Raw genomic sequence first — 21741 nt, forward strand, 5'->3', positions numbered from 1 at the left:
TTGTAATTTGCAGAAAGCAACTAGTCATAAAATATTGAGATAACTCATAAAACTTATGTTTTATGACTAGTTGCTTACTGCAAATCACTAATGATATGAGACAGTCACCGCTTCAAGTGAACAGTTGCTGGGTTGGTTCACAAAAACAAAAAAGTTTCATTAGTCAACATTGAGAGCTGGTGTGCAAGTCTTCACCCTGGCTAAAAACATGTCATACATTGGAATAGACCAGTGTTTCTTAACCTTTTTAGCGCTCGTACTCTTTGAGCTTTTATTAAAATTTCTCGCACCCCCATTGGCCCTGTCTACTATGGCCAACGGAAGCAAATAAAATTGTAATAATAGGATTTAAACTCAGTGTATTTATAACTTACGTGTTAAATGTATGATATGCATTAAAAACAGTCTTGTAAATTCAACAATATTCATCAGTCAATCTACAAATCGCTATTTTGTTGATCAATGGCAATGATTATTTTGAAACGAGGTTCTTTTTTTAAAATGGACACACGCATATCATCTCATGGATCTGTAGCGCCAGAGAGCTCTGTCTCTGACGTCTCTGACACTGCATTAAGCTACGTTGATTTTGCACTCTGTGAGCGATGGCGATTTTTCTCTTTTAACTGATTTTCGTGACAAATAAAACGCGTGACAAATAAATCACCACTTTGTAGTGCGCAAGAAGTGAAGAACTACGGTACTGTAAAAAATCACGCTGTCTAGAGCAGGCGACAAGGTGAACGCTTTTAGACATTTCAAAGGCAGCAGCTTGTACCAAAATTGCAACCACTTGTAGAGCGCCAAGTAAAAGCAGCTTTAATCATTTAACCAAAGAATCGGCATCGGAATGGGCAAATATTTAAAAATCGGAATCGGCATCGGCAAAAATTTTGTAATTGACACATCCCTACTAAGAGGGTATGTCGTTTTCCACAGAAAAAAGTGAAACTTATCCAGACTGTTTAAAGTCGTGAGAGTTGCAATTTTAAAATGCAGTTTGTTGTATGTGCTTGTGAGTTTGCTCGATAACATATTGAGTTCAAAGCAATAATCACATCTTACTTGTCTACAGTGTGCGCATGGTTCTGGTTGTCTTATCATTACCATTGAACATGTGCTTTTGTTGAATGCAATAAAAGTTTATGACTAAATCAGAAAATGAAAAAAATCAAACACGGCAGATATGGTATAGTATTTGGTTATATTATATACCCTATATATGATCGGGTATAAACTTGAGTACTATACAAGTGTACACTGTACAGTGTACAGTATACGCGGTTGAAGACCAGTGGAATAGTGTTGGCAATGTATCTTCATATTTTTCTTTATTATTTTAGGATGATGTAAAGGCACCAATTTCTTCCCCCCATGTGAAGATGTCTAGCGAGTCTCCTTGCAGCCATTCTTCATTGCGGATGATGCAGCTGAATGAAACCGAATCTTTGCGGCAAGTTTTTTTTATCATGTACTCTTGAGTGCAACACTGCAAAAGTATGACTAATCTTCCCATGCAGGCTGTCTGTGTATCTGGATAAATAACGGTGAACAATGCGACTTTTGTTATGGAATCAAACTACAGCACAGGTCATTCCTGGAGAGATTTCAGTACGCTTTAAGGTACTGCTCACAATGTTTCCAATCGATAAAGTTTGCTGTGCTCGGCTGATTTTTTGTTTGGCAAGTTGCAATGCTCTCATTGATCTATGTTTCAATAAATTTTAACTTGCGTTGAAGTTCAAACACAATATTTTTTTTTTTGGTAAAGTGGAGGAGTTCTATTTTATTACGTTTTTTAATTCCTTTTCTTTTGCTTTTTAGAATTAGCAACAACCTGGCAAAATGGATCGAACATCACAAAGTCATTCAACAGAACAAGAAGACAACACCAAAAAAGTCGCACATTAGTCCCAATAGGGTACCTGCTTAGTTATTTACCTCACAGATAATCTTGGACTATATTACACATGACGATCATAGCTTATGAAGTAAACGATTATCTTATGTTTATAAAAAATTGAAACTATCGCTCTATACCTCACTTGCACCTACTCTCTGAAAAAGCACTTCTTAAATGCTAAAGATTCGTTGGTGGTTGCACACTAGGGACTAGGGTGTCCGGTTTTGTTTGTTGATGTTTTGAATTTTTTGCTCCCACCTTTCATGTGGTGCCTATTGGTGAGAACAATTCTTGCTACAAATCGGCTGCCGAGAAACATATTGTTTGATTGGATAGTCTGAATGGCTAGCGTGGAAGCTACACCGTTATGGTTAGCGAATCGCAGCTGCTCGCTGCACTAGCGAGTGCTCAGCCTTGTGCTGATAGCCGGAAAGAACGCCCCTTTCTTCACATGTCCTCTGCCCTGGCGCCTGCTGGTTTTGTTGGCTCTTTTCTTTCCACAAAGATAAGAGTTAAACTGACTGGTAAAGCGGTGGTCGAATACTCCTGTGGCAGAATTAGTGGTGCGATACTGACGAGACGAGCCCAGCCTCATGGGCGAAACATGGTGTCTATCGCTGTCAATTCTTGCTACAAATCGGCTGGCGAGAAACATATTTTTAGCTACTTGTTGACAACTCTAAATTTAATTTTTAATCAATGTGTTCTATTATTCTCACTCTCAAAACTTTGCGAAATACAACTAATATAAAAGAAAAGATGGTAGCCACTTATACATAACAATGCCTTGTAAGACCCGATGACACCGCCTACTAATCAGAACATGTTTAAGTAACTACGGTACTGTCCAATTGTGACCCTTCTTTCTAGCATTCAGACAGAGTTGATCCTACTTTGAACTTTGTTTGGTAATTTCAGAAGAAAAAAGAGTTATGGTTTGAGTGGGAATCGAACACACATCATCGAAATGACTACCACTGCCTTTACCCTCTATGCCAAGCTGTGGTCGATGAAACGTTGACTTAATTTACTTTATCTCAGAAATGTTTTCTCTGTTTTTCCTGCAACTTTTGGTTGGTTGAAATTCTATTCCTGTAACTTCTGATTGGTCCAATGATTCATTTATCTTTCAAAAATTTTCATGTTTAAGTGCCTACCGGTAATAATAGCATGTTATATTAAAAAAGATTGTTGCCGTTTGGTTTTTTAATTTGACCAGGTTTTGAGCACTTACACCAAATAAGTACCAAACATGAGTACCAAACATGAGTTAAACAAAGCTGAGGTCGTCGTCGGCTCCAGCTCGTGTCCGAGCATTGGTTTCGTCTTCAAATTGAATTTGGTCTTGGATGGTGATGTCGTATGTGGCTTTGGAGGTCCAGTCTATGATGGAAAAGACGTGGGCAAAAGTCACATTGTATGTGGAGGGTGGGGGACGTGGTAGTTTTAGCTTTTCTTTTTTAGTGTTTTGTTTTTCTTGGGCTTTTTGTGTCTTGTTTTTTTCAAAAATTTTCGTTCTTTCCCTAATTCTTTTTCTCCAAAGTGGTTTGTCACTGCAAGTAGTTCCCATGAATCCAGATCAATTTTTGCATGATTGAGGGAGACTTTCAGCTGATTTTTGTATCTCATTTTTGGTCTTCCGGAGGGTCTTTTCCCTGTCTCTAGTTCATCATAAAGCATTATTCGTGGAAGCCTCGTTGGGTCCATTCGTATGACATGCCCTGTCCAGCGAAGGTGGTGTTGCAATATGGTGGCTTCCAAACTGGGCAATCTAGCGCGATCAAGGATTGCATCGTTGGTAAGACAATCTTCCCGAGTACTTAGCATTTCTAGCCTCACTTTCCTCTGCTGGAAATTTTCAAAACGTTTGATGTCACGGCGGTATAATGTCCAGGTTTCACAAGCATAGAGAAGGGTAGATAGAACGACTGCTCGGAAGACCATAATTTTTGTACGGATAGATATGGCATGGTTGTGGAAAACACGATGGTTAAATCTTCTATAGGCACAGTGAGCTGCTTTTATACGTTGTTCAATATCCTTTGCACATGTTGGTGCTGTTGAAAGTATGCTACCAAGGTAAGAGAAGTAGTCTATTTCACCTAAAGGTCTTTTGTTGATATTGATCTCTGGGGAGGTGTGGTCAGGTGGTGTTTGGTTGAGTATCCTAGTTTTATCAGTGTTAACTTCCATTCCAAAACGCTCATAAGAGTTGTTGTAGATGGTGGCTATCGTTTGGAGGTCGTCAGGAGTCCAAACAGGTGGCATTGTCATCGGCAAACTGTAACTCATGAATTGTATGAGCAGAGATTTTTGACTTAGCACGGAAGCGAGCAAGATTGAAGAGCCCTCCGTCCATGCGACAGCGCATGTTGATACCAGGAGAGGTTTGTGGGACCTCATTAAGCATTGCAGCCACATACAGTGAAAAACATGTAGGTGCAAGAACGCATCCTTGTTTGAGTCCACCTGTAACAGGGAATGGGTCGGAGAGGGTGTTTTGGTAACAAACTCTGCCAAGCATGCCATCATGGAGAGCACGGATCAGGGTAATAAAGTCGTCAGGGCATCCAAATCGAGCGAGAACAGACCACATAGCAGGTCGAGGAACTTTATCAAATGCCTTCTTCAGGTCCCAAAAGATAAATGAAAGAGGTTGTTGTTGTTCTTGACACTTTTCTTGGAGTTGTCGAGCACAAAAGATCATATCTACAGTGCCGCGAGAAGGTCTAAAGCCACATTGGGACTCTGAGAGTACGTCCTCAGCTAGCGTGATAAGACGATCAAGGAGAATGCGGGCAAAGATCTTGCTAGTGATGCTGAGGAGTGAGATACCACGGTAGTTGTTACAATCTTCTCTATCTCCTTTCTTAAACACTGTAACTATATTCGCTTCTCTAAAGTCGCTTGGGAGTGTTTTTGTTTCCCATATCATAAGAATCAGCTGCATAAGGCGGTCCTTTACCTGGGGTCCTCCGTAAAGAAGAAACTCTAGTGGAATGTTGTCTGGTCCCGGAGCTTTGTTTTTCTTCATGTGTTTGATAGCCTTATTGAGTTCATTCAGTGTGGGTGGAGTGGACATCCAATCGCGGATGGGATATTGTGGAGTATTGCGAAGAAGGTCACTGTGAGGGGATGAGTGGTTACGTAACAGTGTTTCAAAATGCGACTTCCAACGATCAATGATTCCGTCGGTGTCAGTTATAATGTTTGAGCCAGCTGCGTCTTTTAGACCCCCCACCGATGACTTAGTCGGTCCAAAGATTTCTTTCATCGCAGCGTAAAAGCTGCGCATATCTCGTTGATCGGCATATTTTTGCAGATCTTCAGCTTTCTGTTGCCACCACTTGTTTTGGGCCTTACGAATTCCTTTTTGGCATGCTGTGGCAGCTTGTCGATGTTTTAGTTTGTTGCTTGGAGAAGGATTATTTTCAAAAGTGAGTCGTGCACAACGTTTACCTTCAATAAGGTTGGTGATTTCTTCGTCGTTTTCATGAAACCAGTCCTGCTTTTTCTTGTGTTTGTAACCAATTGTTGCTTCAGCTGCAGCGGACATTGCGTCTCGGAGTGTAGTTCATTGGTCTTCAACTGTGGCGTTATCTGGAAGGTTTAGATCATGCAGGTTTTTATCAATCGCTTCTTGGAAGGATTGCAAGGTATCAGATGGAGCCTCTATGCCAGTAACGATGTTTCGTAATGAACGATCTTCAGAAAATGGTGTGAATGGAATCAGTCTGGAGTTAATCTTGGCAAGATCATGTATGTCTCTATTTAGGCGTACATCTGTAGTTTCCTTGTGTTGATCACTAGTTGTATATGTCAGGTTGTTGAAGTCCTGCATTGCCATGTTGTACATTGCTGTAACTGGCATGGACATTGTCCAGAGTGAGCGCTGTTCTTCATTCATCTCGCTACCATGTGTCAAGCCTCCACTGGTTTTGAGAGACCTCATTAGTGTCTGTTCGATTACAAGATCTGAGCTTAGTCCAGCCCAGAATTTGTTGCTCCTTCGTACTACATGTCGCCCATTTACAAATTTCAAGTATACATCTGGGTGCCTGTTTTCCAGCTCTGACATCTCTTGTAAATAATAATATGCAGACTTCAGGTAGTTGAAATGCCCAGCGGATGCAAATATTGGAAGACAGTCAGTAACAGCCTGCAAATGCATTCTCCATGAACCTGACCGATCGGCCATGATGAGGGACCTCGCACACCGTAGCATATCTGGATACTGAAGCCACAACTGACTAGTTTTGGATCTGGATTGAAGCTCCATCTTGACTTTATTGAATTCTTGCTGAACTGTAACCAGTGTGTCAGACGTAGCAACATCCTCCAAAGTGTTTTGGCAGCCGTCTTGGATTGCCATATTGAATTTATTGGCTATCAGATAATTTAGCAATTCTGAGAATGGTCTCATTGACTTCACGGGGTATAAAAACTTAGATATAGACACCAAAACTACGTGTTTTGGTCATATGATGACCGAGTTATGGTCAATTTACTGTTATTTTATTGGTTTGGCGGCCATCTTGGATTTCCATATTGAATTTATAGGCTATTAGATAATTCAACAATTCTGAGAATGGTCTCATTGACTTCACAGGGTATAAAAACCTAGAGATAGACACCAAAACTACATGATTTGGTCATATGATGACTGCGTTATGGTCAATTTGCTGTTATTTTAATGGTTTGGCGGCCATCTTGGAAGCCATCTTGAAAATAACCACTTTCCGGAAGTTGGATTGCTTAAGATTTTGAATATGTCAATACTGACACCCAATACTAATCAAATCAGTTGAAAAACCTTTTGTTGCAATTTTTTTAGGGTAAGGGTACAAAATGTCATATATTGCCCTAACTACATCGCTAGTCTTCAATATAAAAGTTCTATTTGTTGAGATATTAGTGAAGAAACACACCACATGTTTATCAGGAATTTTTTGAAGGAGCTTGAGCATTAAGCGTTGATGCCACACCGTATAGCAGGCAGCAGTGAAATCAACCAAACTGTACCTGTCTTGATCATCATGTAGTTGATAATATCGTCACAATAACAAATATATCATTGATCAAAATGCTTCAAAAACATATCAAAAAATCTACAACACATTCATGGAGTAAACTAAGGTTAGAGTTTATTTTACAAATTTTTAAGCGCGGAATAACTTCCTTATTTTTCAAGCTGTGGACACAAAGTTGCAAACTATTTTTTTATTTATTTTGTATCATTATTTTTTTACTTTTTTTCAATGTACGTTTGGTAATAATATTTTGTAAGCTTCTTAAAAAAATTATCACTGCAAATCAATGCAATATTATTTTTTTTTTGCAATTGGTGAGACACCCAAAATTTATAGTGTGTTTGTTGGCGACCTAACTGCCATTACGCCCATAATTCTTTTGATGGAAGCACATTGCACAAAAAACGTAAAAGTTTTTCTTTTTTGACTTTGTCTTGATGGTAAGCATTTGGTGGTGTAAAGTAGGCCTTGCCAACCTGCCGCTCTTTCACTGATTTTATGCAGTTTGTAGCGGCACGTTGCCTGTTAGCATGCCCGCTCATATTTAGTCGTCGTTGGGACGACAACACTTCTGGGCACGGTTATGGCCAGAAGTGATCAGCTGTCGTCCTACATTGCCAACTTAATCTCAAAAATTAACCGTTCTTCTTGAAAGAATGAGAAATGGGAACAAGACCAAAAAATGAGTCAGACATCATAGTTAAAGGGCCCTAGTCTTGGTTGGAAAAACACCACTGTAGGCATTGCAATCGCTAAACACAACCACACAATGTAACATACTGTAGTTCGGCAAATCTACGTGTGTATGAAGCACTAGCCAGAATACTATCAGGCATTCTTAAAAAAATTCAGTGCTTACAATCTCCTAAATTCAATTCCCTGGATTTCTAAGCGAGACGCGGGATTGTGCTAAAAGACCGTCATCGTGATTTTTATGACGTCATCATCAAAAATAAATCTGAGGTGTCTTTCTGTCAGACTAGACCCATCGAGAAACTTCAAAAGATGTGTCTAGGTTGACTGTAATAAGCAAGATCCCTTTTCACCACTGGTGGCGCTAAGTGCTGCTTTTTAATCTTATTATTCCCCCACATTTTTCCAAATGATGCCAAATATCCAAAAGTTGATTTTCATTTTTTGGCTATCAGTAAGACATTGGGTGAAAGTGTTTTCAGTTGAATTAAAGACTTCCACCGTCAGGATCATCGCTTAACAGGTCTTCTTCTTTCGTATGAGAGGTTGGTTTTTGGACTCTGTTTCATTGGGTCAAATATCTGGGAATTCTTCAAGTAGCCAATTGCTTAACAGGTCAAAAATGGGTAACAGGTCCTCTTGGGGCAGGGTATCTCATCATTTGAGAGCAATTAACTTAACTTAATTAGCTATTAACTTAATCCAAAATAACATAAAAAGTGGCAAAATTTTTTCTGGTCATATCTCAAGAACTGTACAAGATAATTTTTTTTCTTTGCTCATTATTTTGCAAAGGCAATAACATATGTCAAAACAAAGAAGTTCTGAAACACAGGGTTACACCCAGACATGGAATGACCTTGATTGTAATGGTCAGTTACGTTTACCTGAGATTGAGAACTGGATTTCGGTTTTCATCCAAATGTTATCTTTTCTACAATATAACAAAATATTTTCAAAGATCAACAACACTTTCCAGTTGAATATTTACATTATTTATTTTTGCAGAACTCGAAACGTAAAAGAAGATCTAGCTCTTCTGGGCAACCTTCTGAAAGGTCGGTTTGTGTTTTGAAGTTGCAATATTGATTTTCTACCAAATAACTAGACAAGACAACAGATAATTTCGCTTGCTATTTTGGAATTTTATTCCTCAAAAAGATAATTTCTCAATTTTAATCCTGCTTTATGCAGCAATGTAGAATCAATAAAATATAATACAAACAACCTTCAAAGCTGTATGACAACAAAAGAAAAACACAGATAGTTTATTCCAAGTGTGTCAACTGTACACATGCAGGTACAAAGTGCCGAGTACAGCACAAACAGAAAACACGACTTTAACCAATGATGACTTCAGCATAGCTTGCATCTAATGCTCTAGTCTGGGTTTAACAGTCAGCACTGTCCACAAGTACAATAAGCAATTAGTAGAAAGCTCAATGTGCTGGTGAAATGAAAAATAAACTGCATTGCATGTTTTTGGCTCAAATATATACCCCATACCATGCAACTAACTAAACCATGAACTAAACATATGATGTTGTTTATTAGAAGTCTTATGGCTAGCTTTGCAGCAATGCACATGGTTCGCTATGGGTCAGCCACACGCACTGTGCTCTCTAGTACCGACTACCGAAGGCTCGGCCTGGTGCTGGTAATTCATTATAACTTGTTCTTCCTACTATAATCTGACCTTACGTGATGCAGCTCATTGCCTGCTCTGTACGAGAAGAGAGATGGGAGGATGAAAAGGCTGCTTGATGCAATCGATAGAAAGAATGATACCGTTTACATGATTTCTTTCAATAAGGTGTGATCTGGCTTCAACTGTTTTCGAATTTGATACTCTCTAACTTTGATTTAATTATTTTAGAAAGCACTCTAGAAGCAGGTTGACTGTAGATGTAAGCCTATGATTGAATTGCCTTCACGCGGCGCCGTTTTTAGTCATGGTCAAAATATAATAACGTGTCATTCTAATGTTAAAATAAAAGACAAGCATGTAGACTTTATATGTAATGCGGTCTGCAGTAGTGGGTAGCTGCCCTGGCATGTTGTAAAACAGTCTGGTGTTTCAAAAACAAGCAATCTGTAACATACCTATAAAAGCTTTCGTAGAGATTTCGCTTTGTTGAACCATAGACAGACAAAACTAAGTAACTTCAACAGGTTAAACATATTTGTTAAACAAAGAAATATAACACAATTAAAATAAACTGAAACGTTTTCAACATGTAATTGTGTCCTCATCAGGAATTGCTTTAAATCTGCTGTGTATATAAAATGAGAATTATAAAATAAATCTGACTACACACTAAAAATCATCTTTCGAGGTGGATCTGAATATCAGATTAAGACCATGGAAGCCTTAAGAATCAAATGTAAGAATTCGTCTCTCAACAGGAAATTATTTGCCTGTGGCTCGTCTGGCAGGGTTGATCGAAGACATACGTGGTGAAATGAAGAGGTGAGAGAAGTGATTGGTGAGAAAAAAGTTGCATTCAAGGATTGGTGCAGAAATAGATCAGAAGAAACTAAGCTCAAGTACAAGCAATTGAAAGATCGGGCAAAGAAAATAGTTGCAAAACCTGCGAAGAAAGAAGTTGAGCAGGAATTTACCAAATTAAAAAACAGTCCCAGTGAAGTTTATGAAGGTTCTGAAGCGCGATGGGAAAGACGTAGATGATGTATTAAAGGAAGTGACAGACTTGATTTCTGTGAGAACGATCATGAAAAAATTTGAAAGAACATGGAGGTGATAATGAACGAAGAAAACCATTGAGGTCATAATGTGGAAGCTGATGTGGTAGCAGGTCCAATAAGAAGAGTAACTTGAGAGGAGTTGATGTAAGCAGTGAAGAAGATGAAATCGAGGAAGGCTCCTGGACTATCTGAAATCACTGTGGAAATGATACGCGCAAGTAGAGAGCCAGGATTGGAAGCAATGCAAGAGATCAGTCAGTGTGTGTTAGATGGAAAAGGAATGCCAAATGAATTGAAGACGAGCGTAGTGATACCCATCTTCAAGGAAAAGGGTGATGTAATGAATTGTGGGTCATACAGGGCAGTAAAACTGTTAGAGCATGCAATGAAGGTAGTGAAATAGGTGTTTGAGAGTAGGATAAGATCTTTGGTGAACCTGGACGAGATGCAGTGTACATTTATGCCTGGGAAGGGAACGACAAATACTATGTTTATTTTAAGAAGGTTGCAAAAGGAATAGCAGGACAAGAGAAAGAACTTGTTTATGTGTTTCGTTGACATGGAAAACGTATTTGATAGAGTTCCAAGAAGAGTGATGGAATGGGCGATGAGAAAAAAAGAAATATCAGAAGCACTCGTGCGAGCAGTTATGAGTCTTTGACGCTACAAATCTATCTGTCAGGCAAGTTTTCGTTGAAGGTTGGTGTACACCAGGGTTCTGTCCTTTCTCCTCTAATTTTTGTCATTCTGATCGATGTCATTAGCGAATGTATAAGAGAAAATTCAATAATGGAGATACTGTACGCCAATGATTTGGTTTTGTTGAATGACACAGTGGAAGATCTGAGAGAGAAATTTGAGAAGTGGAAGGAGTCGCTTCAGTATAAAGGCATGCGTGTCAACATCAAAAAGACAAAAGTTGTAATAAGTGGAACGGAGGGAGAAATCATCATGAGCAAAATCAACCCTTGAGGCATATTATGTAGTAGAAGAGTGATGGAAAATTCTGTTATGTTTACGAAATACATGAAGAAGGTGACATGCAGATCTGCAGATTGTTTTAAATGTGAAAGATGCGAAAGATTGAAGAAAAGAATGTTGGTCCTGTTGTAAAGCTGAATCTATGCATGCATTTTGCTATGTCGGAAATTGGTTGAGTGCCAGTAGTGGTTGTGAAGCGGCAGTGACTGCAAGAGGAATTCCGTTTAAAATGAGAGGAACAATTTATACTAGTTGTGTGAGATCTGCGATTCTGTACGGAAGTGAAACATGGCGCTTACGGGAAAACGAATTGGCGATTTTAAGAAGAACTGAGAGAGCGATGGTGATGGCAGAAGCTGATGGACAAAAAGAATACCGAAGAACATATAAACTTGCTTGGGTTGAATGAGAATGTTGATAAGTTGGCAAAAGCGAATGGAGTGAAATGGTATGGGTATATTTTGAGAGGGGCAAAGATGATGGTTTGAGAAGAGTGCTAGAGTTGTGAGTGAAGGGTCGTAGGAAACAAGGAAGACCCAAAAAACATGGAAAGGGCAAGTTGAGGAGGAAAGCAGCAAAGTGGGCTCGACAACAGAGGACACGTTACACAGATCGATGTGGAGGCAGGGTGTGAATGTGAAAGTGATTGTGGCACTTGGAGGTGAATCCGGCCACCCTCGGTATCGGGGATATCATTGAATTAAAGCTTGTCTACTACTACTACTGTGTTCTAATTGTCGTCACATGCTTGTATTTTGCACCTCATGTGATCGTCGTCGACGTCGTGTGATCACTGATCTGTTTCTCGCTGTGTTTTTTACTCGTAATTATTCTGGTATATATCACTTGTTGAGTTTGTGCTTTTCCGTCCGGAGTGTTGTTACATTTATAGTACATAGTCATGTTTATCTTATATTTCTCATTTTAATCTTATATTTCTCATTTTATGTATATTGCAGATTTAAAGTAATTCCTGATGAAGACACAAGTGTGTGTTGAAATTGTTTTAAACGGATACGTTTTCGAAAACTTTTTTGACTTGGAAGAAAACGTTTTAAAATCATCTCTCGAAGCAAATCTAAATTACAAACTAAGATCATGGAAGCCTTAAGATTCATACGTAATAATCTGTCTCTCAACCAGCGATTATTCGCCTGTGGTTCATCGTTCCTTTTGTGTGTGTTCTAATTGTTTGTCACATGCCTGTAGTTTACACCTCATGTGATCTGTTTCTCGCCATATAATTTACTCGTGATCAATTGATCATTCTTGTATCACTTGTTGACAATGGTCAGTTTGTGCTTTTCAGTCCGGAGTGTCGTTACAGTTGTAGTGCAAAGTCAAGTTTATCTTACAGTTTTCATTTTATGTATAATATTGCAGATTTAAGTAATCCCTGATGAGAACACACGTACGTGTCGAAAACGTTTGAGTTATTATCATGTTATAGATTTTGTGTAATACATTATGGTAAACCCGCTAAGGTTACTTTGTTTGTTTGTTTATGTTTCAACGAAATAACTCTCTACCAAAGCTCTATATTTCTTTGTGTAATAAAATATGTTTAACTTGTTGATTGTTGAAGTTACTTTAGTTTGTCTGTCTATGCTTATAACAGTTTGTACTCACTTTCACCATAATGGTACCAACTAAAGGTATTTTTTATTGTCACTTTTTTACTTTTTTGTTTTAATACGCATACTGAATGGGACTGTTCAGAGTGAATATTTTTACCAAATAAATTATTTAACGCATAGATATTTAATTAGAACTAAAACAAAATGAAGTAATAAAATATCACTGCAGCAAAATATTTCAACTCATATTTTTTTGTTTTAAACACCGTTTATCCTGTAAAATGTAGGTATTCTCAGTTAAGGTTCGACCTGTTTGACATACACTGCTTTTGGTGGATTGCTACAGTATAAATTTACTAAGGCATTGTTTTATCTTGGTTCTTTAGGCATTGTCTGCTTTGTGGAGTTGTATTCTGAATTGGCAAAAAAAAAATCATTTGAACATTTTTCGTTGTAAAACTCCTTTTTCCCATAATAGTGTCCTCCCCTCAAAACCCCATAGGACTGAGTTTTATTAAAAATCCCTTTTTTAACAACTATTTCTGTGAAAACGTTTAAGCTCAACGATTCATTGCTTTCTGCTCGGCAGCTCATGTAGGGGACTACCAGTCAGACATTGTTGTTGGACAACTATTTTCTTGAGCAGCTGCACATAGGGCACTGTTACCCAGCGCATTATTTCATCACATAAAGCAATCCCAATCTGCTTGCAGGATCACATATTGCTGCCTGCCGTGATGGTCAACTCTTCAGGGTTTACAAAGATGTCTTTGGTACTTCCAACTGCGCCGCCTAATGGTAAGATGTTAACACATGCTGAGTTCAGTTTATATTTCCTTCTATCTTGACATTATTAAATCACTTCAACTCCACTATTTAATTACGGTGATGTGAAAACCTTACTCCACCATCATCCATTTTGCTTCAAAGAAGCCTGGTCTTCATCCCGAAACATCAGGTTTGACCAGTTGTATGTCACGACTCCTCCATCTCTCTCTATTGTTGGCATCTTCAATTTTTAGATTTCTTTTTTGTCATATCATCTTTCGCGGTGTCATCCCACGTTTTCTTTGGTCTTCTTTTTCTCATGGATGCAATTAATAATAATAATGTTATAATCTCTCTCCGTAGGTATCATAGCTGATGCAGCCCTCGATGTACAATGATGTTCCAGTTTGATCTTGCATTATTGTAGACTTGGGCATAGTAGTGAAGTAGGTAGGCCGGTTCCTTTCTTCAGCGCCTCTGTGTTTAGTCAGCCGCACCATGAGGAGATGCACAGATAACTTGGTGCCAAGAACGGTCACCCAACGGCCCAATGTTGTAATAATTGGTATATAATGTTGTACGAAATGCCGGAAGTTAGTACATGAAAGATGTGTAAAAATGAAGAGAGTGACATGCAGATCCGGAGATTGTTTTGAATGTGAAAGATGCAAGAAGATTAAAGAAAAGAATGGTTGGTCCTGTTGAAAAGCTGAATAACAAAGTTGAGTCGGTAAATGCCTTTTGCTATCTGGGAGATGGGTTGAATTCCAGTAGTGGTTGTGAAGCGGCAGTGACTGCAAGAGTAAAGTTTGGTTCGGTGGAATTCAGGCAGTGTAGAGCGTTGTTATGTGGAAGATTTTGGCAATTTTAAGAAGAACTGAGAGAACGATGGTGACAGAAGTTGATGGACAAAAGGAATACCGCGGAACTTATGAAACTTGCTTGTGTTGAATGAAAATGTTGACAAGTTGGTAAAGGCGAATGGATTAAGATGGTATGGGTATGTTTTAAGAAGGGATAAAGATGATGTTTTGAAAAGAGTGCTAGAGTTGTGAGTGAAGAGTCGTATGAAACAAAGAATACCCAAGAAAATTAACCCTAACCTCTTTTGTGCAAGTGGAAACATCTGGAACTGGAACGTCACTGGATTAAAACTGCACTACTACCCATTCCAAACTCGCTTTGTCAAATTGTTCTCATCCATTCGTTCAAGATCTTTAACCTATTTCAAACGATGACCATGCAAGTACTCTTCAGTTCCTCAATATCAGTCCACTCTCTCAAGACATCATTTTTAATTTTGTCATGAAGTGTCTTGCCCTACAGCATACTAACCATCATCCTTTCTGTCATTTGCATTTGCCTAATATTTGTCCTCTTCATCACCTGGCATTCACTTCCACTACACATCACGCTTCTTACACACTCCTTGTACAACCTTCCTTTCAATCTGTGAGAAATCATTCTGCCACAAAGTTTCCTGACGAGTCTTTAAACCTTTTCCAACCCGCACGTATCCTTGGCCGTGTTTGCTCTGCTGCTGCAATTATTTAACAATGCAACAGTGCAACTATCCTAACATATCCCCAAGATAGTGGAACTCCATAACAACTTCTATCTCATCGCATCCCAATTTCACATGCTTCTTGTACGTTTCATCAGCTACAATACCCTCTTATCTTGTACACACTCAAAACACACCCTATTCATCAACCTTCCATGAATGCCTGAACATTTCTTGTGCACTCAATATTTGCATTTAATATACTTCATAGAATTGCTCATTACGGTCTTGCCAAATATTGCACATGGATCCATAAAATTGACTGTCAATACCTCATTTGTACATATTATTCTTGTTCTCATTGCTTTCGTTTATTCATATTCACTTTTATATCTTTGTTTTCCAATGCTTTTTGCCATCTGACATACATTTCTTCCATCTCTTTCCAACTGTCTCTCATAAGCACTAAATTGTTAGCATAGAAAAATTCTTTCATTGTCTTATACAGTGCCGGCAAAAAAAATCTTTACATTCAGTCGGCAAAAAAAAATTTACATGTAAAATCTGCACAAGTTCTTAGCTTACTGTTCCCGCCAAAAGCATTGCGTCACAAAAACGCTTATAGTTACATCATTAGCTACTCTCTGGCAACACTTCACCGTAAAGCCATTGCTCTGTGCCTAGTGTTGCTTTCCAGCTTCGTGAATAGTAAGGGCGGTGAACTCGCACAATGTTTTTCATTTTTTCAAAGTTTCGAAGTCTTGCAAAAAAATTTCAAAAACTAAAATGGGTCGAAAGAAGAAGCAAATGGAAGAAAAATCTCGTGCCTTGACTTTGTGAGAGAAGGGAGATTCTGTGATTGCTGTAGCCAGAGCAATATTGGGGTTTCCAGAGAGGCAATGTATCAACTAAAATCTTTACAATGAGTTAATATGTCAACTTTTTAAGTGATAAATTGCCTTTCTTGAGAAAATGATAAAATGCCTTAACTTTGAGAAAATGAAAAATATTGTGCGATTTCACCGCCCTTACTATTCACGAAACTGGAAAGCAACACTAGGTACGCAGAGCAATGGCTTTACGGTGAAGTGTTGCCAGAAAGTAGCTAATGATGTAACTATAAGCGTTTTTGTGACGCAATGCTTTTGGCGGGAACAGTAAGCTAATGGTGAAAAATGATGTTATCCAAGCATACTGGGATGTTGATATGAAAACAAGGTCAAGTTTTCTATCAATTTTTTAAATCATAGTTGATACGAAAATCAAAAGAAGAGTGAAAATTTAGTGAGCAACAAGATGACTCTGACGAAATTGTCATCGACATTTATTCAAAAGTAATCTTTGCAAGTTACAACCCAAAGCAAGGCAATAATAGCAGTTTTACATCTGCACAACTGGGAAGCTGCGGCAAACCCGGCCAAAAACTATTCAATTATCAACTATTTCAAAGGTGCTTTGTTTTTGTTGTAAATTATAAAAAGTCAGCAAAATCCCTAAAACTTGGCTTAAAGTTAAGCAGGTTATTGAAAGCTAGTTTCTCTCCAACAGATACATTCGCCAACAGCCAACAACAGACGATGATTCAGATAAACTGCGAAGTTTTATCCATGGACTATTTGAGAATGGATCGAGACTTATTGTCAAGTGATCGATATCAGACCCGTACCCGTGGTAGGTGCTAGTGCAACAACATTGCTGTGCATTGTTTGAGTATCGGTCCCATTAGTAGGATTATCACAAATTGATAAAGTTTAACAATGCTGTTAGTTTTTGTGCTTTCTGCTGCATGTGTAATGTAGTCTTTTGGAAAAATAATTTAGTTTAGCTGAAATCAAAAAAAAAGCAAAAAAAAAGCAGGGGATGTCCCTGGCAAGGCTTGCGTGGGTCAGGCTTAACCGCCTGCGAACTAGCATTGGCAGTTTTCGTTTGGACATGCACAAGTGGGGTTGGCTCCTCCATCAGAATATGAGTGTGGTGCCACTGAGCAGACCATGTCATCCACCACTGCCTAACCCACCGGCATGCACACGGTGCACATGGTCTGAGGGTCCTGAACGACGAGACTGTCGAGTAACTGATGACTTTCTGCCCTCCAATCTAGCCTGGAAAGATCTGCTCAATTGTTACTTTTGTGTCAATAAATAGATTAATGATAAATTTTGTGAAGTTGCTTACTTTGATAGGGTTGCGAACAATAAAGTAAACTTGCTACCCCAACTCTACCAAACTGGTAGTTTCTAAAAACAAAACCAATCATATTGATTGGTTGTTGGTTAATGGGAATATGTTTTCAAGGAGGGTGATTTTCTTGCGTGGAAGGTAGTTGAGTCTCGATAGCAAATCATAATCTAATCAAAATATAATCTAATGCAACTGTTACAATTATTTATCAACTTACCATCTCAAAGTACTTACATACTGAGAGTTACTGATAGCTGGTGTGTAATGTGTATGCTCACCTGCATTCGGTTCCGTAAATAAATTAGTTTGCTACTTATTATGATTAGGGACATTTTAAAAAGGAGTGTTATTGGACATTAGGGTCATTCCATATCAAAACAGCCAATATGAAGATATCTTGTATATGGTACCTCTCAGATTTTGCTGAAAACTTGTCATACTATGCCTTAGGCTACCAAACGAAAGAATCCTAAGTTTTAGATCAATATCTCAAACGGTTTTCCCATGGCGGCCATTTGGATTTCGGGCGCTACCCTCGTTTTTGACTCTGGGGGGGGGGGGGGGGGGGGGGTAGCGAATAGCAATTTCAGCCATTTTCAGAGCCCCATAATTTTTATTGTAATTGTGGTTGAAAACTAAAAATTGATACGTGCTAGTTCATCATAAACTATACTACACAATTCAATAGTAACAAACAACATCTCTTGATGCATAAGTGTTAGGTGGGTCATCAAAATCCTTTTTTTTTTTTGCCTCATATAAGTGATTTTTTCAATTTTCAAATGCTTCTACCACCCAAACCAATCAAAATATTTCTCTAAAACCTAATTATTTGTAATAGTTGGAAAGTTTTCTTCTGCCAACTTGAATTTGGGAGTTGTGGTGACATTAACAGAGATCTTATGGGGGTCTGAAAACCCTATCAGGCAGAAATGGCCCTTTTTTACCCCTATGTTTAGAGCCCCAAATTACTGCGTGGACATTTTATGGTCCTGCTGAAATTTATACCAGACAAACACATACATTTATTCTTTCATTTCGTGCAATAAAAACTTTGAGTATCAAACTCCTTCAGTATAAATTTATGTTTTTAAAATGTTACATTTTGGTCATTTTTGGCAAATAATCTCAAGTCCTTAATGTAGGTCAGAGAAAATTCAACAATGATTTATCATGAAAACAGTGAAAATAAGTAGGTACTATGCTTAGTGATCATAAACATTGGAATGCTGACATTGTTGACCGTTAATTTATGTTCAAAATGATGCTTTCATAGTTCAAAATGATGCTTGTCAACCAAATGTCTGTCGACCAAATGATCGGGTACCGAAAAAGTACCCCCCTGCAATCAATAAGTTATGATGTGGAGATAAAATTGTAGGAAAATGATCAAGTCGTGTTCAAAAATTAAATTGTTTTCAGTTTGCACTATAATTCTGCATTATGTAAAATACATAGCTCAAATCAGCTCAGTTGAGTTTGAATATCATCTATTGTCTAAGAAACTGTGGAAGTAGTGTCAGAACACTTTCATAATCTTTTTGGTTAAGTTTGGTATTTTTGCTGCTTTACTTTACTTACTTTATGATTCTTGCTGCTTTACTTTACTCATTTTATCAGTATGTTTTTGTGTTGTGCCATCGTTGCTGAACAGGTTGTATTAACCTGTTTTAGCCACCTTGATAAAGTCAGTCGTGCTGACTGACGAAACGTCGGAAAAAAAAGCTAGTTATCATCTTTAACATCACGAGGTAACCTAGTAAATAGTCACCAGAAGAACGCAAATTAATTTTATTACCAAATGCCTGGTGAACAGTCTCTCTCTGTTTTTGGTATGTTTGTTATTTTCGGTATTTTCGAGCACTGTGTCCGTAGGTGTCTGGTACACCAACACAACAAATTATATGTTGGAATGACACCCAACAAGGCATCTGTCTTTGGTCTGTCTAAAATAGATTACTTTGTGCAGATTCGGGATAAACTGTTTTAGATGAGGTTACAAGCGTGATAGAAAACAATGAACTGCAGTTGAATCATGCTTAAGGCAATCTGAAATTACGGACAGGCTGAGGCACTTTAGTTTCTGTGCATCTTTGCAGTACACCACAAATGGATGAAGGGTTGCTTGGCTGTTATTCCAGTGATGACCTTGCACAGCATCTTGGACAATAAAACAATAATTCTCTGAAAAGTCCAAGAGAACAAATATTGCTGTAGCAGGTGCAACTTCTTCCTTCAGTGATCTCAGAAAAGACGCCTGTGTTTTTATAATGAAATGATGTTGTCGCAAATGATGAAATAATGAACACACTATTTCTATAAATTCCTGGACTGAATTTTACATCAACACAAGTGTTTAGAGCTCGACTGATATATCGGTCAGCCGATATATTGTATCGGCTATTTTTCGCCGATAAACATCGGCCAACAAAAGCACACTCAAAACCAGTCATACATGCCTTTAGAAGAAATACAAGTTGCTCAAACACGCATTTTTTTTAATTACGTGCAAGTGCAAGCGGCTGCACACAATCAATTTTTGCACACAGCACGTGGGTATCCTTTTGCATGTCTTGTTTTGTGCACGTGGAAGGGCACTCTTCTACCTGCCTATTCAATTGGTGCTGCCTGGTTGTGCTTCTGTTTATCGGGCTAGTGGCGGTGACACCGGTCCTTGTGCGAATCCTAGCAGAAACTCCTGTCATGTTGGGCTGATTTACAATGACAAAAGATGTTCTCTTCTTGGCATGAATGCTGAGAAACTATGTTTTTATGAACTGCAATTTGAAACAGTTGAACTTTGATTATATTGAATTGAACACAAAACAGTATTGCATTTGGTTGTTTCTTTTTTGTTTGGTGTTTGTTTTGTGATTAGTGTTAGAATGATTTTTCCATTATAGCAACCAATGCATAAACTTTCTTGGACTGGTTTGTTGTTTAATAACTTTGTTGATAACAAATTTTTCGTAGTTAGTATATGTCGGTTGAAATATATCGGCATCGGCCTGAAAAAGTGTTATCGGTCAAGCTCTACAAGTGTTGTCCTGTCAGTGTGCAACTGTGCACCCATTGTTTGTAAGAAATGGTGTCATCAACATCAAAGTCATCAAAACGGATAGATCATTTTCCTGCAATTTTATCTCCACATAATAGCTTATTGATTGCAGGAGGGTACTTTTTCATGGGTGAGAAGACGTGAAAGCATCATTTTAAACATAAATTAATGGTCAACAATGTCAGCATTCCAATGTTTATGATCACTAAGCATAGTACCTACTTATTTTCACTGTTTTCATGATAAATCATTGTTGAATTTTCCCTGACCTACATTAAGGACTTGAGATTGTTTGCCAAAAATGACCAAAATGTAACATTTTAAAGACATAAAATTTATGCTGAAGGAGTTTGATACTCAAAGATTTTATTTCACGAAATGAAAGAATAAATGTATGTGCTTGTCTGGTATAAATTTCAGCTTGACCATAAAATGCCCATGCGATCATTTGAGGCTTTAAACATAGGGGTAAAAAAGGGCCATTTCTGCCTGATAGGGTTTTCAGACCCCCATAAGATCTCTGTTAATGTCACCACAACTCCCAAATTCAAGTTGGCAGAAGAAAACTTTCCAACTATTACAAATAATTAGGTTTTAGAGAAATATTTTGATTGGTTTGGGTGGTAGAAGCATTTGAAAATTGAAAAAATCACTTATACGAGTCAAAAAACAGGATTTTGATGACCCACCTAACACTTATGCATCAAGAGATATTGTTTGTTACTATTGAATTGTGTAGTATAGTTTAAAATGAACTAGCACAGCAATTTTAAGTCTTTTACCACAATTACAATAAAAGTTATGGGGCTCTGAAAATGGCTGAATTTGCTATTCGCTACCCCCCCTCAAGTCAAAAACGAGGGTAGCGCACGAAATTCAAATGGCCGCTATGGGAAAACCGTTTGAGATATTGATCTAAAACTTAGGATTCTTTCGTTTGACAGCCTAAGGTATAGTACATTGGTTCTTAACCTTACCAACCTGTCGAACCCTTACGCCAGTCTGCAAGCTTTCGTTGAACCCCAAATTTTCGCCAAGTCACAAAAACAAAAATCTACCACATTCTATAGTACCGTAATACATTAGTGAATCAATGAGACTTCTGTTGTCGTTTTTCTGAGACTAATAGTGAGATTCGAGGCTTTGTCTCGGAAACAGCAATTCTCATGTCATTTTCACATGCAAACCGGTATCGTTTTTTTTTTGGGGGGGGGGTTAAACATCCACCAGAATAGAAAACGCATGCTCGGATAAATAAGTGGTTACGAATGGCATGAGAACTTCAAGGGAAACTTTTGTAATAAGAGGATAACTTTCCATTTGTTGGCACCAAAACGATT

At 38.2% G+C, this 21741-nt stretch overlaps 1 protein-coding gene and 1 pseudogene across 1 annotated transcript in view; one reads left to right on the forward strand and one right to left on the reverse strand.

Annotated features, from left to right (window-relative positions):
- The window catches only part of LOC145774371 (uncharacterized), a 187203-nt gene that overhangs the window by 148597 nt on the left and 16865 nt on the right, over positions 1-21741 (forward strand). The window contains exons 17-22 of the mRNA XM_082585603.1: positions 1344-1453; positions 1825-1921; positions 8635-8684; positions 9337-9439; positions 13604-13688; positions 16711-16833. Of these exons, the coding sequence (XP_082441729.1) occupies positions 1344-1453; positions 1825-1921; positions 8635-8684; positions 9337-9439; positions 13604-13688; positions 16711-16833 (568 nt within the window). The remainder of the gene's footprint in view (positions 1-1343; positions 1454-1824; positions 1922-8634; positions 8685-9336; positions 9440-13603; positions 13689-16710; positions 16834-21741) is intronic.
- LOC145774414 (uncharacterized) lies at positions 14886-15658 on the reverse strand (annotated as a pseudogene).

The sequence above is a fragment of the Aplidium turbinatum genome, chromosome 7, assembly GCF_918807975.1.
Source record: "Aplidium turbinatum chromosome 7, kaAplTurb1.1, whole genome shotgun sequence".
NCBI classification, from domain to species: domain Eukaryota; kingdom Metazoa; phylum Chordata; class Ascidiacea; order Aplousobranchia; family Polyclinidae; genus Aplidium; species Aplidium turbinatum.